The sequence below is a fragment of the Entelurus aequoreus genome, linkage group LG08 (assembly GCF_033978785.1).
Source record: "Entelurus aequoreus isolate RoL-2023_Sb linkage group LG08, RoL_Eaeq_v1.1, whole genome shotgun sequence".
NCBI lineage: Eukaryota > Metazoa > Chordata > Actinopteri > Syngnathiformes > Syngnathidae > Entelurus > Entelurus aequoreus.
Genome location: NC_084738.1, coordinates 15,969,044 through 15,987,179, shown reverse-complemented (window position 1 = coordinate 15,987,179; position 18,136 = coordinate 15,969,044). Strand labels below are relative to the sequence as shown.

The 18,136-nt window shown below is 39.2% G+C and overlaps 1 protein-coding gene across 4 annotated transcripts in view; it reads right to left on the bottom strand.

Annotated features, from left to right (window-relative positions):
• svild (supervillin d) overlaps positions 1-18,136 on the bottom strand; it is a 109,481-nt gene that overhangs the window by 32,030 nt on the left and 59,315 nt on the right. For 3 of the 4 annotated variants that reach the window (XM_062055681.1, XM_062055680.1, XM_062055682.1), the window contains 3 exons: positions 15,465-15,520; positions 8,801-8,880; positions 3,473-3,548 (listed from right to left, as the gene is read on the bottom strand). In XM_062055681.1, coding sequence (XP_061911665.1) covers positions 3,473-3,548; positions 8,801-8,880; positions 15,465-15,520 — 212 coding nt within the window. The remainder of the gene's footprint in view (positions 1-3,472; positions 3,549-8,800; positions 8,881-15,464; positions 15,521-18,136) is intronic. The other variant, XM_062055683.1, reaches the window with a different exon arrangement.

The following is an 18,136-nucleotide window of genomic DNA, read 5'->3' as shown; positions in this document are numbered from 1 at the left end:
TTTTTATCAGCGACCAAAAGTTGCGAACTTTATTGTCGATGTTCTCTACTAAATCCTTTCTGCAAAAATATGGCAATATCGTGAAATGATCAAGTATGACACATAGAATGGATCTGCTATCCCTGTTTAAATAAGAAAATCTCATTTCAGTAGGCCTTTAAAGTTGTTTATACGGCCACCCTCAGTGTGACCTGTATGGGTGTTGATCAAGCATGCCTTGCATTTACTTATGTGTGTGTAAAAGCCGCATATACTATGTGACTGTGCCGGCAAGCTGTTTGTATGGAGGAAAAGCGGACGTGACGACAGGTTGTAGAGGACGCTAAAGGCAGTGCCTTTAAGGCACGCCCCCAATATTGTTGTCCGGGTGGAAATCGGGAGAGATTCGGGAGAATGGTTGGCCCGAGAGATTATCGGGAGGGGCACTGAAATTCGGGAGTCTCCCGGGAAAATCGGGAGGGTTGGCAAGTATGTATTAGGGCTTGGCGATATATCGAGTTTGTAAGATATATCGATATATTTTTAGACAAGAAAATATCGTAATATCGATATCATTTATTTCACTTTAAAAATTACCAAACACTGCTTATTTGTTGTGTTCCTTGATCCTCCCCCGCTTCCAACTCCCTCTCAACACTCCATGGGCTACTAAACCCCTCCCTTTCCTCCTTCAAAGACGTGCTTGCACGTATAAGAACATCCATGATTGGTTGGTTGTTTACTATGATGAGTCACTATTGGTTGAGATTATGGCAAAACATTAGAGACAGGCCAATCAGAGGCAAGATAGGGCGGGTCATGGAACCAGGAAGGGAAATCACAACAGACATCCCAAATGACGACGAGAGAGTCGTAGAAGAGAAAAGGTAATATTCAATCGGGCAATTTATACATTTAAAGAACTAGTGGAAGATGGCAGAAGGATTCTCTTCCTTAGATTTTCTCTTTTAGCGATGTAGATGGCGTCCAGGAAACCCACAATGTGTCTATTTGGCCACATTTGGACTAATGTATGCGTCTGGATAAAACATTACCGGTACCGTAATTTCCGGACTATAAGCCGCACCTGACTATAAGCCGCACCAGCTAAATTGAGGGGAAAATACAGATTGCTCCATACATAAGCCGCACCCGACTATAAGCCGCAGGGTTTTGATGTGTAATTACCGTAGTATATAGGGGTTCCTGCTACCACGGAGGGGATTGTCGGGACAGAGATGACTGTTTGGGAACGCAAAGCGTCCCATTTATTAACAATAAATCTTTCAATCATTCAATCAAACTTTCACATCTTTGACATGGCGAACAGCATTCGTGCAGAGTACAAATAATACAACGGTGCAAAGTAATACAAAGTGCTCGCCTGTACGTTATCAAAATAACCAGCCTACCGGTATATGAAAAGTCAGTCTTTAATCATTGTGTCATCGTCTTCCTCCTGCGTACTAAAACCACCGAAATCCTCTTCGTCTGTGTCAGAGAAGAACAGGCCGTAAATAAGCCGCACCCTTGTATAAGCCGCAGGGACCAGAACGAGGGGAAAAAGTAGCGGCTTATAGTCCGGAAATTACGGTAATTTGAGTTGTTTACCATGTGAGCCCAAATCAAAACTGTTGCCAAGCCGGGCATATTTTGCACGAGAAATACTGCCAAAAATGTATGCCGAAGTGAGAAAGATCATAGCCGCACAATTAAGTCATGTCACTTAGTTGCCACTGACCAGAACCGTACATGTGTGACAGTCCAATACATCGTCGACTGGGAATTAAAAAGTGCCTGCCTGCAAATTTATTTTTTTTTATCTGAGTTTGATACATTTTGCATTATTTGCACAACTATGGTATTTTTTTTACGTAGAAAAAATATTTTTCTACTTTTTTTATGTTATGTAATTCTGTGCTACTTAAACAGTTTATGTTCTGTGCTGTTAATACCCATCTTGACTAACTGGGTTAATAAAAGTGCCACTGACTGTTTACAGTACAGTTGTCATTCACTTCAATTTCAGTGAATATCGCTCAAAAAGGAATATCTTTACATGTATACTTCCACCGGAAAATATATCGAGATATATATCGAATATCGAGTTCAAGCAAAATAATTTTAAGATATATATCGAATATTGAGTTTAAGTAAAAATATATAGAGAAATACTTTTTTGTCTATATTGCCCAGCCCTATATTATACACAACGTAAGATTAAGGAGTTGGTGAGGAGGACACAAACGTTAGCAACACTAGCAAAGCTATGTGTGCTACATGCTAACATTACACTCACATTTTTACAGCAACATTATGTTAGCTTAGCCTATTGGCTGAAGAAATACAAAATGATCAAACTTATAGCTCCATTTCTGTAGGTGACTGATAGCCTGTTGGAAGAATCTTATTTCAAGATGTGTAGTGAATGCGAGGGGAATGATAGGTTTGGTATGTAAACCGTCTCTTGGGAAGGCCTATTCAAATAACTTGTTTTAAGGGCCACATTTCCAGAAAATTAAGGACATAAACTATGAATCCTCTTTTAAGAAACAGCATTTTATCTTTGGTCTATTACTTTTTTAAGAGTTACACATTTCAGAAAAAATCATAGCCTTGTTACGCAAAATGCTCTGCAGGAGATGCTGGCCAAATTGGGGCCCTAATCAGAATTTTACAATATTTGACTCAATCCTGGGTTTAATTAGGTGCATGTTTTGGACCTAAATAAGCAAATTTAACATAATTAAAACATAACATTTTACATATTTCCGCCACAAGTCCAACCGTGAATCAAACCAAGCACATCTGGCTTACAAGACCAGTTAATTCATCTTGCACACCACGTTGACTTTGTCAAGGGGAATTTTCTATTATATCTTTAACAGCGGCGGAGCAGGAAGGGGCTGGGAATATGTTTGTGATAAAATTTTATATGAAGCGCTCTGTCATTTATTGACATTTTAGGGCTCTTCCCCAACGGAGTACGCACAGCGTGTGATCAGCGACTAGGGAGATGCGGCCCTGACGCTGGCCTTTAGGAGGTTCAAATGTCAATGCAAGGATTTACTTCTGTGTTTACACTAGTTCAAGTTTCTCTACATAACAAGAGCGCTCTAGTGTTTAAATTCCTGCAAAAATGTTAAAGCCCCTCCCACGTTTTAAACTGAACTGGATGGCCAGTTCGGGGTCTTTCTTGGGCTGGATTTGGCCCCCAGGCTGCTAGTTGAATAGCATTATAGAGAGTCGGAACACATTATTATTGAATATTAATAAAAAGTCACAGGACATTCAAAACGTGAGGTTACGATATAAGTATGCGATGATGCTTGATTTGAAGAATGTCCGCCTCTTCGAAACGACATAAATTATATTGTATGCATCAATCAAGTCAGACAATTAAAGACGGAACGGGCTGAGGTCCTGCTGATCAAAACCATGTGACCGTTATCGCCAACACATGCAAACTTTATGAGATCTTTGGCAAACTAACCTTTATTTCTCCCCGAGCTTCACGTTGCTGTTGCTCCTTCACTGAAGGCTCATCTGTAGTGTCTTCCATGTCTTTGCTGTTGCAGAAATAGCATACTGTACATATGAAATACATTTGATGACAACATGGGAAAAATCCCCAAGAGAGGAAAACTTTAGCCTTCGTCTTCTATGGCTGCATCTGTTATCTGTTATTAAGGCTTCCTGCAGGCTTATATAAATGTTGAGGCTCTTTCTAGCTTGCGACACTAATGAATCACTCAATGCAGTCCATGACCAATAATGAGAACTCATCACTGTCAGCATAGGACCAGTATGACTGTAAAAAAGCCTTAATGAGAATTAAAAGCTGGCAAATGGAGTCTTCTGGAGCTATTCGGCTCATACAAGGCAAATATTGTATAGTGTCAAGGACTTTCCGAGCAATTTTCCCGTTCAAAATGGACAGAAAGATTGAATTACTTGCTTTATTTGCCTAGAAACACACACAATGTAAAGGTTACAGAGCCTTCAATTTGTTGAGGATTGCCATGGCGACCACACTAGATTGAGACCTTGCAAGAGTGTATAAAGTAGGTGTGCGGGGGTGTTCAAAGTACCGCCGGCAGCTTGTTTTTTTATATACAGGGTAGATGAAATTAGGGCTGTTAATGCACATTTATTCCATCATCATTATTGTTCAGAAATAATATTTACACACTTAACCCACCTGCAGAATGACCCCAGATTCCTGAAATTTCTCAGGAAACCCATTTCGAGGAGTTTGTCCAAGTTATGTGATCAATTTGATTAAAAATGGTAAACGTTTGGCAGTATTAATGCAAATAAAAATAAATGAGAAAACTAAAAAAAGATTGCATAAAATAAATATTGTAATGATAAAAAAGTTTAAATGTTTATACTAATAACTATAAAGATTACAACCTTAGTCACCTAAAACCCAGCAGGGTGTTTATTCCTTTTAATATACAGTAGTGCCTCAACTTCCGAGCTTAACTGGTTCTGTGACGGAGCTCATAACTCAGAACGCTTGTATCTAAACTCAATGTCTATCACTGACATTTATTGAAACTAATTCAATTGGTGATTGGTCCCCCCCAAACAGCACACTTTTAACATGTAACATGCCTTTTAAAAAGAAAAAAACTACTTTTAGATAGGATGTATTGTGTAAAAACAATACAATAACATGTAGCGCAAACAACTACAGTAGTGTTTTGAAGTATTGAAATAATAATATAGAGCATTTATCTTAGAGAGTGAACTTGTACTCTTTCCGGCTGCTTCTCCATCAAACACACCAGCAGCTTAACCATATTTTCATGGATAAATGTCCGTCGTTTAGATATTATTTTAAGATTCTTGGCTCCAATTGCTTTGCTAAATTGGCGACACGGTTTGTCTTTTCTTTTTTTTATTCAATGAATATCATCCATTTCTTCTTAGCACTGTCATTCACACTCACTTTCTTTCTTCCTATGGTTGAAAAACAAAGTTATTGCGCTCTCTAGCTATAAGCCAGGTGTTTCGCCAAAAGCGACCCGCCTAGATCTTCAATTTGGTCTGTGAGGCGAGGGCACCAGTTCAATTTCAAAGAGCAACCTGGCCGTGCGGGGTGTTTTCAAGTAAATCGTAAATAGATTATACTTGTATAGCACTTTTCTACCTTCAAGGTACTTAATGCGCTTTGACCCTATGTCCACATTCACACACTGATGGCAGGACCTGCCATGCAAGGCCCTAACCGTGACCCATCAGGAGCAAGGGTGAAGTGTCTTGCTCAAGGACGGGGATCGAACCAGGAACCCTCAGGTTACTGGCACGGCCACTCCATCAACTGAGCCACGCTGTATGAAATCTAAATACCCAGGGGTCCGACAGGTGGCAAATTGTCACCATCTTGTATACAATGTGAGTGGGGCGGCGTGGCGAAGTTGGTAGAGTGGCCGTGCCAGCAATCGGAGGGTTGCTGGTTACTGGGGTTCAATCCCCACCTTCTACCATCCTAGTCACGTCCGTTGTGTCCTTAGGCAAGACACTTCACCCTTGCTCCTGATGGGTGCTGGTAGCGCCTTGCATGGCAGCTCCCGCCATCAGTGTGTGAATGTGTGTGTGAATGGGTGAATGTGGAAATACTGTCAAAGCACTTTGAGTACCTTGATGGTAGAAAAGCGCTATACAAGTATAACCCATTTATAAATCAAGTCAGTGACCATGATGTGTACTTTCTTGCTATTCAAAGCACATCATTTACTTACATGACCCAATCCAAACAACCTTTCCTACTTATGATGCAGGAAAACAAATTCAACCAGCACAATAAATCAACACACAAGGTCACAAATAACACAACCTCCTCACTAAACTTTGTGGATGTTATAAAAAAAACGTCCCATCACCATAAAAATCGAATTTACACCCATCTAAATCCATTGCATGGCATGATGGGAAAAATGCAAAACACTCTCCACACTTATCCATGTTTGACTTTTAAGCTTTTTGATATTTCTGATAGATTACAAAGCTTTAAAGAGTTTGTCACGGAATCAAACAAGGTTGGAGTTGAACATTCACACACGCACACAGAGATATGTATATAAGTTTGGACACACCTTCTCATTCCAATGCATTTTCTTTACAAGACTATTTACTGAAGTCACTGAAGGCATCAAAACTATGACACTTGTGAAGTGAAAACCATTTCAGGTGACTACCTCTCGAAGCTCATCGAAAGAATGCCAATAGTGTGCAAAGCAGTAATCAGAGCAAAGGGTAGCTATTTGAAAAAAACAACAAACTGAATATAAAACATGTTTTCAGTTATTTCACCTTTTTTTGTTAAGTACATAACTCCACATGTGTTCATTCATAGTGTTGATGCCTTCAGTGACAATCTACAATGTAAAAAGTCATGAAAATAAAGAAAATGCATTGAATGGCCTGTACTGTACTGTACTGTATATATACACTACCGTTCAATAGTTTGTGGTCACATTGAAATGTCCTTATTTTTGAAGGAAAAGCACTGTACTTTTCAATGAAGATAACTTTAAACTAGTCTTAACTTTAAAGAAATACACTCTATACATTGCTAATGTGGTAAATGACTATTCTAGCTGCAAATGTCTGGTTTTTGGTGCAATATCTACATAGGTGTATAGAGGCCCATTTCCAGCAACTATCACTCCAGTGTTCTAATGGTACAATGTGTACAAGGCTAATTGATGATTAGAAAACCCTTGTGCAATCATGTTCACACATCTGAAAACAGTTTAGCTCGTTACAGAAGCTACAAAACTGACCTTCCTTTGAGCAGATTGAGTTTCTGGAGCATCACATTTGTGGGGTCAATTAAACGCTCAAAATGGCCAGAAAAAGAGAACTTTCATCTGAAACTCGACAGTCTATTCTTGTTCTTAGAAATGAAGGCTATTCCACAAAATTGTTTGGGTGACCCCATATATATATATATATATATATATGGTTACTTTGCATGCAGTCGGCTTTTGGCCTCCGGACAATTTTTTTTAGACCAATGCGGCCCCCCAGTCAAAAAGTTTGGACACCACTGCTATAAGCTAATGCTAGTGAGTAAAACCAGATGTTTTGGTCGGATCTTATTGGGTTCACTGTGACATTTGCTATGCCATCTAATCTAATCTAAAAAAAAATTGCTTGCAACTTAAAACAAAACAATTAGCCGAGAGACAGCTTTTATCTCAAAACACACAAAGTTGAGGTACCACTGTATATTTAACTTTTTAGCATATCTACATTGATTGATTTCTGGCTTGTTTAAAAAAGTATCCCTTGATTATTCAGTGTGCACCTTTTGGTGGATTTTGAAGTTTGGAGACCCCCGGTTTAGCAATATGCAAAAACTACCAGGCTGATTTTCATGGCGGAAGAGAGAGGAGTGAACAGTTCAGACCTTTTGTTTTATCGGTTCATTGTTTTGTCTTTCAGTTAACCTACTAAAACACACTTTTCTTGCCTCAGAGACCACACTAAATGAATTAACTAAAATGTAAGGCAGATTTAAAGGTGATGATATGCAATGATTTGTGTGCCACCAGGCCTGGCGGAGGTCCAAGCTTGCCGGTTATCTCCACTAGGCAGTACTTTTGATGGCCTGGAATGACCTCCCTTATCTGTTCACCCTGCAGGGTTTGTGCGCCAGTTAGTTTCAAAATGAGTCCCTTGCAATAAACACAATGTAGGGATGTAATGGAAAGAAAACTATAAGAAATAACACTTTACAAACAGTCAAGCACTTTTTAAGCACTTTCTGGCCCTCCAGTAAATTGCATTTGTACACAATTATTTATATTATCTCACAAAAGTAAGTGAGCACACCTTTCACATTTCACCAACTATTTGCATCATATTTTAAGAATGCACAGTGGTGGAGCCATTTTCCATAGCTGCCTGAGTGGCGCTGTGGAGAAGAAGCTAATGACATTTAGGTGCGCACTGATTGCATTTAGGTGTGGCGTATCAGAGACGTATTGTTTTTGACCGCAGGCTGACGGCAGTGTAAGTTTGTATTATAAGAATTTATGCTTTGTTTGAGAAGAAATTAAAAAATTTACTTTCGTATCACAAAGGAACTTTGTTTATTCTTTTATTTAACAAATTAATGGTCAAAGTTTGTTATCAGAAGAAAAGCCTGCCAAATGTCGCGAGTGCATTAACGATAGTGCGTCTCCACACAGTACAGTGGGTGTGGATTACTTTTTGCCTCATCACTCACTTTATTCGGTGAGTGAATAATGGCGTTTCCTCAATGTAAACATCTGGTAAGCCCAAAAGAGAAAGAGATGATACTCTATTACCAACCTCACTCCTTAAGTTGCAGTCACACGCAGGATTCTCACAGGAATGAGGCAAAAATGTATTCAGACCCACTGTATATTTTTGAATCCATGTTTCCTCTCAATGAACCACAGTTTCCCAATGACAGCAGCACTCATGCTTGACCACAAGCAAGACAAAATGATCTTGTAACTGCGCGCATCTGTTTGTTTTGAGTCATTTTCAGTGGATAGTACTGCTGTACAAGCTGTACATAGACTACTCTAAACTACTTTGTAGTATTCTCCATTGACAAATAGAAGTAATATAAATAATTGGTTGCTAAACTGTGAAGGGTGTACTCACTTTAGTGAGATGCTGTACATACTCAAAATGAAAATGTGTACTTTATCACATAACAAAATATCATATCATGCTTTGAGAAAACACATTGTGGTAGGAGATAATGTCAGGAGTTTTAAATGTAAACTTTAAAAATGCAAATATTGTGTTTATTTTTCAAGATGAAACTTACCCTGCAGGAGTTTCCTCTTCATCACTACTGATTGGCTGAGGGTGTCCTCTAATCTTGGCACTGCTCCCATCCTCCTGATCCTTCATTGTGAGAGAAAAACGTCCCGTTACTGCCGTTCTTTTAAAAATAAGCGCAAGTGTTTCGACGCCAGCTGGCATAATAAGGCAAATCTTAACAAAGGACGGTAAGAACAAGGCTCCGCCCCTTCACTCCAGTTGATCAGAGTTCAAAGAAGTGTGGTCGGAGCGATAGATTGTGATTTATGACTCCTAAAGGTGCCACCCTGAGTGCATATTGTAAAACTAATACAAGGTGAGATAAGTGCAACTTTTTCCACATGAAAATGTCTCTCAATGCACACAGTATAGTCCGTTTTGTGTTTATTTTCATTTCCAAGGTAAGGTATGGCTCCCACTGGATGCTCACTAATGTGAAGTGTGAACAGCAGAGATGAATTGGACCTTGTAAACAGTCCACTCTTGAGAGGGTGTGGATGTCCAGATGTTATTGGGATGGAACATTTCATGTGCAATGTGAGAACTTTATCCAGGAAATTGTTATTTTGATCTTAAGCAGTCTCCAACAATTCTGCACTAGTCTTTCAGATGCTTACCAGCTTGCAGTGTACAAAAAGACAGATAATGTGCCTTTTTTTTGTCCATAGATTTGGTCGTGATCACGATTTTATTTGTATTGGATATCACATTTTTATACTTGGACACTTTAAAAAGGTCTGAAAAGGAGTACAATGTATGTAATTCTACCTTGTTCCTATCCTAAAAGTAGTTACTGGTATTATAAAATGGTGACATTTAGACTAAGAAGAGCAAATATTAGAGAATGGGAAACAATAAGATGTTATCTTATACACATGAAATTAAAAAAAAGACAGAAAAAATAATTAGGGATGTCTCGATCAACATTTTCGGCCTCCGATCCGATTTTTTTGGCCTCAGATCTGATCGGATTTTGCGTCACCATACAATATTTTGACAATAGATTATAGAACTGAAAATGTTTTACAGCAGATAACTTAAGTATACACAATAACACATGTAAAAAGCTTGTAATTATAAATTCAGAATTGACTAGTATTGTTGTAAATAAGGTGAGGTATTACATTTGTGGTATTGAATGCTGCATACAATGTTTTTTTTTACCAAAATAAAGTGACAAGTGCACAATAACTAAACAAAATTATTTTATTATCTATATCACTCGAGTTTTGCCCTAAAAGCCTTCCTGTAGCCACAGACATACTCCCTGACTTTTTATACAATAATACAAACAGAACAAAAAATAAGAACAAGAAAAAGAAAAATATCGATACTGATACTATATTAGGTATCTATAGTATCGACATCTGAATCGATCACTCCTACTTTACATTGAAGCTTTAGCGGTTAGCTTTTGCGTTATCCTGCTCTGTGTGTGTGTGTGTGTGTGTGTGTGTGTGTGTGTGCAGGGCCGTAACTAGGATCTGATGAATACCGAGGTCACAAATTGGTGGGTCAAGAGAAGCTTCGGAAAGGCCGAAATCATGGGTATCCCAGCAACATATAAACAAGATTACCTTAAACAACATAATGCATTTCCAGAATAAGGTTTCATTGAGGTAGAACTATCACGTGTTATATTATCTAACTATCTTTGTCAATCAGCTTGATTTTGTAAGAGTATTTTTTTTATTAATATGCTCAACTTTAGCGTATTAAACAATTTTTAAGGGTCGTCTGTATTTTTAGCACCCCGCTTTTGTAGCTGTTCGTCGGGGCTTAGCGCCAGTGGCGGGTGACCCGCTCTGTTCGCAACCAGCTTGACAGCGATGGCGGTTGAGAAAAGAAGGAAAGTGTTAATGTTTAACAAGTCTCAGCAACTCAATCATTTGTTTAAATGTGCACACCAACGCAGCTTTGCCATGCAACTCGTTGTGGCGTTTGTTGTTGGAGCATTTCTGGGTGCCTAGAGAAAGGCGAGGCGTGCGGCCGTCTTTCAGGGTTTAAACACGTGCCTGTTGGTACCCAGTGGGTGGGGAGGACACCGATGTAATAATGCATTTATTTTTCCTAATACTTTCGGGAGCTACTGGTTGATCTATCTTCAACCTCTATTGTCACTCACTCTGACTCGCTCTCACATAAGTCCACTGTCTATCGGTCGCCCCCTGGTGGCTGGCTGACTGTTGGTTGTGAAAGTCCTTGAATTGAAGTGAAGTGAAGTGAAGTGAATTCTATTTATATAGCGCTTTTCTCTAGTGACTCAAAGCGCTTTACATAGTGAAACCCCAATATCTAAGTTACATTTAAACCAGTGTGGGTGGCACTGAGAGCAGGTGGGTAAAGTGTCTTGCCCAAGGACACAACGGCAGTGACTAGGATGGCGGAAGCGGGGATCGAACCTGCAACCCTCAGGTTGATGGCACGGCCACTCTACCAACCGAGCTATACCGCCCCTCTTTTGATATGCAGAGCAGTCAGTTTTTAAAATGTTAATATCGTCGACGATCCCCCTCATTTAATCATAGCGACCAAAATCGTGATCACGATTAAAATTTGATTAATTGTGCAATCCTACTCTCTCCCATTACCGCGTGTACAGTACAGCCATGTAAACACAACCTATGTGCAGCAAAAATGACCACCCACAATGCATTGCGAAATCACGTGCCCTTTAAAGCCCTATAGAACTGAAAATGTTTTATAGAATTAAGCAAGCACAATAAAAAAAAATGCATTGTGCTAAGCCAGGGGTGTCAAGCTCATTTTAGCTCAGCGGCCGCATGAAGGAAAATCTGTGCACACACAGGCCGGACTAATAAAATCATGGCATTAAAACAAAAAAATAAAGACAACTTCAGATTGTTTTCTTTGTCTTACTTTGGCCAAAAATAGAACAAACACATTCTGAAAATATTACAATAAAAATATAGAAAAAAATACCGGCTGTGGTACAGTTTAGATCCATGAAGGAAAGAAGAAAGTGAATGAATGTTTATACCTGAATAAATTTACATATGCATTAACATTTGTTTTCTTTTGTATTATTTTTTTGAATGAATTAAGTAACGTTTATGACAACCTTTTTCCAGAACACAAAATAGAATGTGAGATATAACAGGCTAATGGATATATTTATCATTTGTTTTCAAAACGGTTACAAAAAAGTGAGACCCCAAAAATGTACTGTGGGATTCCATTTTTATGACTTGATGTTGTCCCTGGGACCCCATTTTGAAAATTCCTAGCGCCAACACTGATGGAGTATTGTTGCGGGGCCTTGACTTTGACACATAGGTGCTAAGCCAATCCTTAACCTTTAGTTCTCTGGTTATAATATTACTTGGAAGAAACAGTTTATTTTTATGCCATGGCGGTGAGGATTCGTATCTTAAAAGCGGCTTCGCACTGTGGCTAAACAACACCTTTGTTGCAGCTTGCTCTCAAATTTGAAGAATCATTCACACGAGTACAATCTTTAGACATGTAAACATTCGAACACCGCTGTTAAAAAAGGCAAATATCGGCCCTCAATCCGATCCCACGATTGGTACTGTGACGATCTGTCACATTCACGTCTGGTTGTGTTTCTTTAGTTTGTGTTTATTTCTTTTGCTCTTATTTTAGTTCCACTCCCTGCATGTCTCCTTGAGCGTTCGTTTTCCTCACCTGTCCCTGATTGGCAGCCTGGCACACCTGGTTGCAGTTGCCAATCAGGCTACTATTTATGCCTGCCTCGCCCTCCAGTCAGGGCTCGATGATTGTTTCCTGTTGCCTGTTTCCTGGTTCCTATTTTCCCTGCATGTGCACTTACCAGTTGCACTATTTCCTTTTTGACATTAAAGTCATGTTTTCCTGCGCTACACCTGCCATCTCTGCATCTTGGGGTTCAAAACCAACAGCAGCACCTGACAGGTACATCTCTAAATGGAACTATTACAAATTTTAACAAATGAATACATTTTTATTAAAATTAAACAAATAATAGAGAATAGAAACAAGTTAAGATAATTATGTTCACTCGAATAAAAATAAATAAAAACATAACACATTTATAAATGCAGGCTTTTGATTAGGCAATAACTTAAACGATGCTCAAGTAACTTTTATTTATTGATATAGGCAAGGCAAGGCAAGGCAACTTTATTTGTATAGCGCTTTTCATACACAAGGCAGACTCAAAGTGCTTCACAGACAACAAAGTGAAATGAAAGAAAATAAAAGCAAAATTAAAATGCAGACAATAAAAATAAAAACAGTGCGGACGTTAAAAGTTAAAAGATTAAAAGATTTAGCTAAAAGCTAAGGTGAACATAAAAGTCTTCAGTCTAGTTTTAAAAGTAGTCAGAGTTGGGGAGAGTCTGACATCTTCAGGAAGTCTATTCCAGCTATTTGTTGCATAGTGACTGAATGATGCGCTCCCTTGATTTGAGTTTACTCTTGGAACCGCTAACAGATTGGTCTCAGAAGATCTTAGTGATCTAGAGGGCGTATATAGTGGGAGCATATCAGTGATATACTTCGGCCCTAGACCATGTAGTGATTTATATGTGAGCAGGAGGATTTTGAAATCAATTCTCTGATGTGCAGGGAGCCAATGTAAGGATTTAAGAATTGGTGTAATGTGCTCACATTTTTTGGTCTTTGTTAGAACTCTAGCAGCAGCGTTCTGAACAAGCTGTAGCTGCCTGACAGTTTTTTTGGGAAGACCTGCAAGGAGACCATTACAATAGTCTAGCCTACTGGTAATAAAGGCATGTACAAGTTTTTCTAAGTCTTGAGCTGACATGAGCCCTCTAAGTCTTGTTACATTTTTGAGGTGATAGTAGGCCGATTTTGTTACTGAATTGATGTGACTGTCGAAATGTAAATAGGAATCTAAAATAACCCCAAGATTTCTGGCTTTATTTGAGGTTTTCAGGGACAGTGATTGAAGGTGTTGGACGACTTTAAACCTTTCTTTTTTAGCACCAAAAACAATTATCTCAGCCAATATAGTTGGCATACCTTCCAACTATCAATGTTATGTTGCCGTATTATTTGTCCGTCTAGTAAAAGCAGTTGATGCTAAAATAGGAAAATACATTGTGTTCATGTCTCAGTCATTCCAGTCAAATCCAGTTGTTTATTTGCCAGTGTGGTGAAAAGTTTCCAGATCTTTCAGGTAAGACATGAGAAAAACAGGGATATAGGTCACGATAAAAGGATGGGAGAGTATTACGACAGCCTCTTTGTGAGGCCCAGGTTTTCCAGCAGTTTTTTGTTTTTGTTTTTTTTAACTGCCATCTGGCTTCACTTGGCCAAACTTGGCACTGCTCCTGGTCTGTGAAGGGCAAGCTAGAACAGCTATTTACAACCAAAATCACTTCTGAAACCTCAGCAGCCTGGGAAAGACCTAAATCTCTACTAAAAGTTCAGTTCCACTAAATGCATGCTTTCGGGCTCCAGAGGTTGTTTTTGTCCTCCTCCATGGAAGTGTTGTGTCATGGCTTAACTGTAGCCAAAGTGTGCAACCAGGTGCAGGATAGCTCCGTGCAATATTGCAATTGCGTGATTTGTTTTTAGTGGAACCATCTCGGTTTTGCAATGGAAAAGGCCTGCAGGAAATCAGCTTGGAAAGTGACAATAATCAATCTCAAATTGTTGGTAATCATTGGTTGTCTTTGTTCTAATGTCATGTTTAGAATTGTGAGCGACCTTGGCATCCTTCTGTGCTATTAGGTTTTGATGAAAGCAAACTATAAAATTATATGAGCGCAAGACTGTGATCTAGAGCGGGAACTGGACCTCACACGATGCTTGTTGAATCAGAATCGGTGACGATGTTGAAAATGATTTACACTAGGGCCGCTTCATTGCGTTAATTAAAATGATAAATTAATTACAGAAAACTGTATGTGTTACAAAAAAAAATCACACATTTAATTGTATTTTTTCCCTATTTCTAATCACTTTAATAATTACAATTAACATTAATTAATTAATAATTAATTACAGACAAATAATGTGTTGCAAAGAAATAACACATTTAATTACACTTTTCTAGTTCTGTCACATTATTTATGATTATTCCATTGTTTTTTTTACTATTTCTGCACTACAGGCACATTACACAACACGTTACACAACATAGCATACAACATTGATGCACAGGATGCATTGTTGGACATCAGCGCAGCAGTTATGGCCAACAACAAGGGTAATTTGTAAAGAAACTGCCCGATAGAAGCTTGGAGAAAATGCCTGCTAATGTGCACTAATGTGCATGCAAACCACAAGTAATGTTAGCAATAATGCCGCTAGCCCACACTCAACTGGCTGACGGTTCAGACCCAAGATAAGTAAGCCCACTTATGACAAATATAACGCCCTGGTTTTAAAAGCATGGAACATGTTTACAGAGTTTACAAAGAGTTCTTGACAATAGCCAAATTGAATTTGTGGATATTTCAGCTCAAATGCACTGTGAAAAATTGTATTAATCGATTTGTGTATGAAGCAGCCTGATACATTTTTGACAGAAATTTGCCGTTAAGGCGCATTTGTTTGTCTATTCACTGAACCAGTCCTTGTGATCAATTAGTAACAACGCTTTTTAAACCATTAGTTTCAGTTCCACCCCACAATTAAACACACATTTTACAAAAATCAATTTAGAAGTGCACTACCTTTATAAGAGACATCTTGGAAGTGTAAGTCTTTGTGTCTGAAGTCTTCTGGTTAACTGAAAGAGACACAGCAAGATTATTATTTTAAGGCTGTTCTTGAAGTGACAAATCTTCAGGACCATGCATTTGGCATCGGCACATTGTGGGTGGCTTGGGAGACGGACGGGCCAAACATGGTCAACCAAGTGCGGGGGTTTTGTAAATAGGAGGATGCTACTGCCAAAAACAGACTCAATGGTTAATTAATGAGGACGCTTACAAGGCATTAAATGGACCCAGTGACAAGAAGATGATGTAAGGCAGCTGTGTGGAGACGCTGCAAAAGTTCCATCCACTAAAATTGCAAGTTTAAGCTCAGTTATGAAATTGCAGTACAATAAGAGGTTTGTTTTCTGCTTTTTCCCCACTGAGAGGTGATGTCTCTTCCCGCCCGCCCTCTCACTCTACTGTGCCCTCACTCACCGAGACTCTAATCTCAGTGACAACTCGGCGCTGAAATGTCTGCTTCTGCTTCAGTGGAGACGCTGACACTGCTTGTTGTCACAAGTAGGACACATCTTTTTTTGCGTGCACGGTCGGTGACGCAAGACGATGTGTTGAGGCTTTCATCACACAGGCGGACTAGCAATGTGTGGTATTTGAAATACCGCAGTAGATGTAAGTATATAGTAGATAATAAAACATCTTTTAGGGCAGACCTATTGAACCGGCAGCTGGCGAGCCAAATCTCGCCTGCGTGTTCAGTTCCAAACTGGGGAGCGACACATTTTTGTTTAGTTTTTGTAGCGGATTCCTAAAAACAGCAGAGAACCCTAGTCATTTTGAAAACTGATGCTTTTGTTGCTTTAAAACAACAGAGTGATTCTTTCGTACATAGGATCTTTCACTCGTATTTTTGCCGTAGATCCTTATAAACGGCAGACCTCTTTTTTAATATAAAGGATCTCTGGCGAGCCTATTTATCAGACAGTTAAAAACTTCTGTTATACAGATAATAGACAAGCATTTTTTGCGGAGCAGCAGGTTGTTCCTGTCATATAGAGAAGATCTTAAAGTAGCATTTTTGTAGAAGGCTCACAAGATTGGGCAAAGCAAGTATATTATAAAGAAACTATTTGACTAGCATTTTTGCAGTAGATCCTTAAAGGCCTACTGAAACCCACTACTACCGACCACGCAGTCTGATAGTTTATATATCAATGATACAATCTTAACATTGCAACAAATGCCGATACGGCCGGGTTAACTTATAAAGTGCAATTTTAAATTTCCCGCGAAACTTCCGGTTGAAAACGTCTATGTATGATGACTTTTGCGCGTGACGTCAATGGTTGAAACGGAAGTATTCGGACACATTGTATCACAATACAAAAAGCTCTGTTTTCATCGCAAAATTCCACAGTATTCTGGACATCTGTGTTGGTGAATCTTTTGCAATTTGTTTAATGAACAATGGAGACTGCAAAGAAGAAAGCTGTAGGTGGGATCGGTGCATTAGCGGCTGGCTGCAGCAACACAACCAGGAGGACTTTGAGGATAGCAGACGCGCTATCCGACGCTAGCTGCCGCTAGCCGCCGACCGCATCGATGATCGGATGAAGTCCTTCGTCGCGCCGTCGATCGCTGGAACGCAGGTGAGCATGGGTGTTGATGAGCAGATGAGGGCTGGTGTAGGTGGAGCGCTAATGTTTTTATCATAGCTCTGACGAGGTCCCGTAGCTAAGTTAGCTTCAATGGCGTCGTTAGCAACAGCATTGCTAGGCTTCGACAGGCGGCACAGCATTAACCGTGTGGTTACAGGTCCAGTGTTTGGTTTGGTGTCTCCTGATAGTAGTATTGTTGATCTTCTGTCTATCTTCTGTCTATATTTTGAAAAAGTGGTGGACGGCTCTTTTTCAAACTTGAAAAAGAGCCGTCCACCACCAGGCAGAACGACTCCAAAACCGACAAAGGCTGTAACTGCCGCAAGAAACCCGATTGCCCTCTCAACGGGGGGTGCTTACAACCATCAGTCGTTTACCAAGCAAAGGTAACACGCAAGGATATTAACACATTCGACACATATGTAGGATTAACTGAGGGAGCATTCAAAACCAGATAGAACAATCACAAAGCTTCTTTCAGATGCAAAAGCCTGCGGAACACTACAGAACTCAGTAAACACATTTGGAATCTCAAAGACAATAATGTTGAATATTCGATAACATGGCAAATTCTTGCATCCAGCACACCTTACAACAGTGGTAATAAAAGATGCAACCTATGCTTAAAAGAGAAACTGTTTATTATATACAGTCCAGACTTGTCATCCCTCAACAAGCGCAGCGAAATTGTATCAGCATGCCGTCACAGAAGGAAACACCTCCTAGGTAACACATGAGCCAATCACCACGCCCCTACGCCTGCCTGTACCCACCCGCTCTGTGCCCTATATAAACCATGGTATGTGAAAGCTTCCATTAAAATCTCCTGATGATTGAGGAAACCCTCATGAAACAGGCCTGTAGAGATGAAATAGTCTTGTGATTTTTTCCCACACATACATATATACATATATATATATGCATATATATATATATATATATATATATATATATATATATATATATATATATATATATATATATATATATATATATATATATATATATATATGTATATGTATATATACA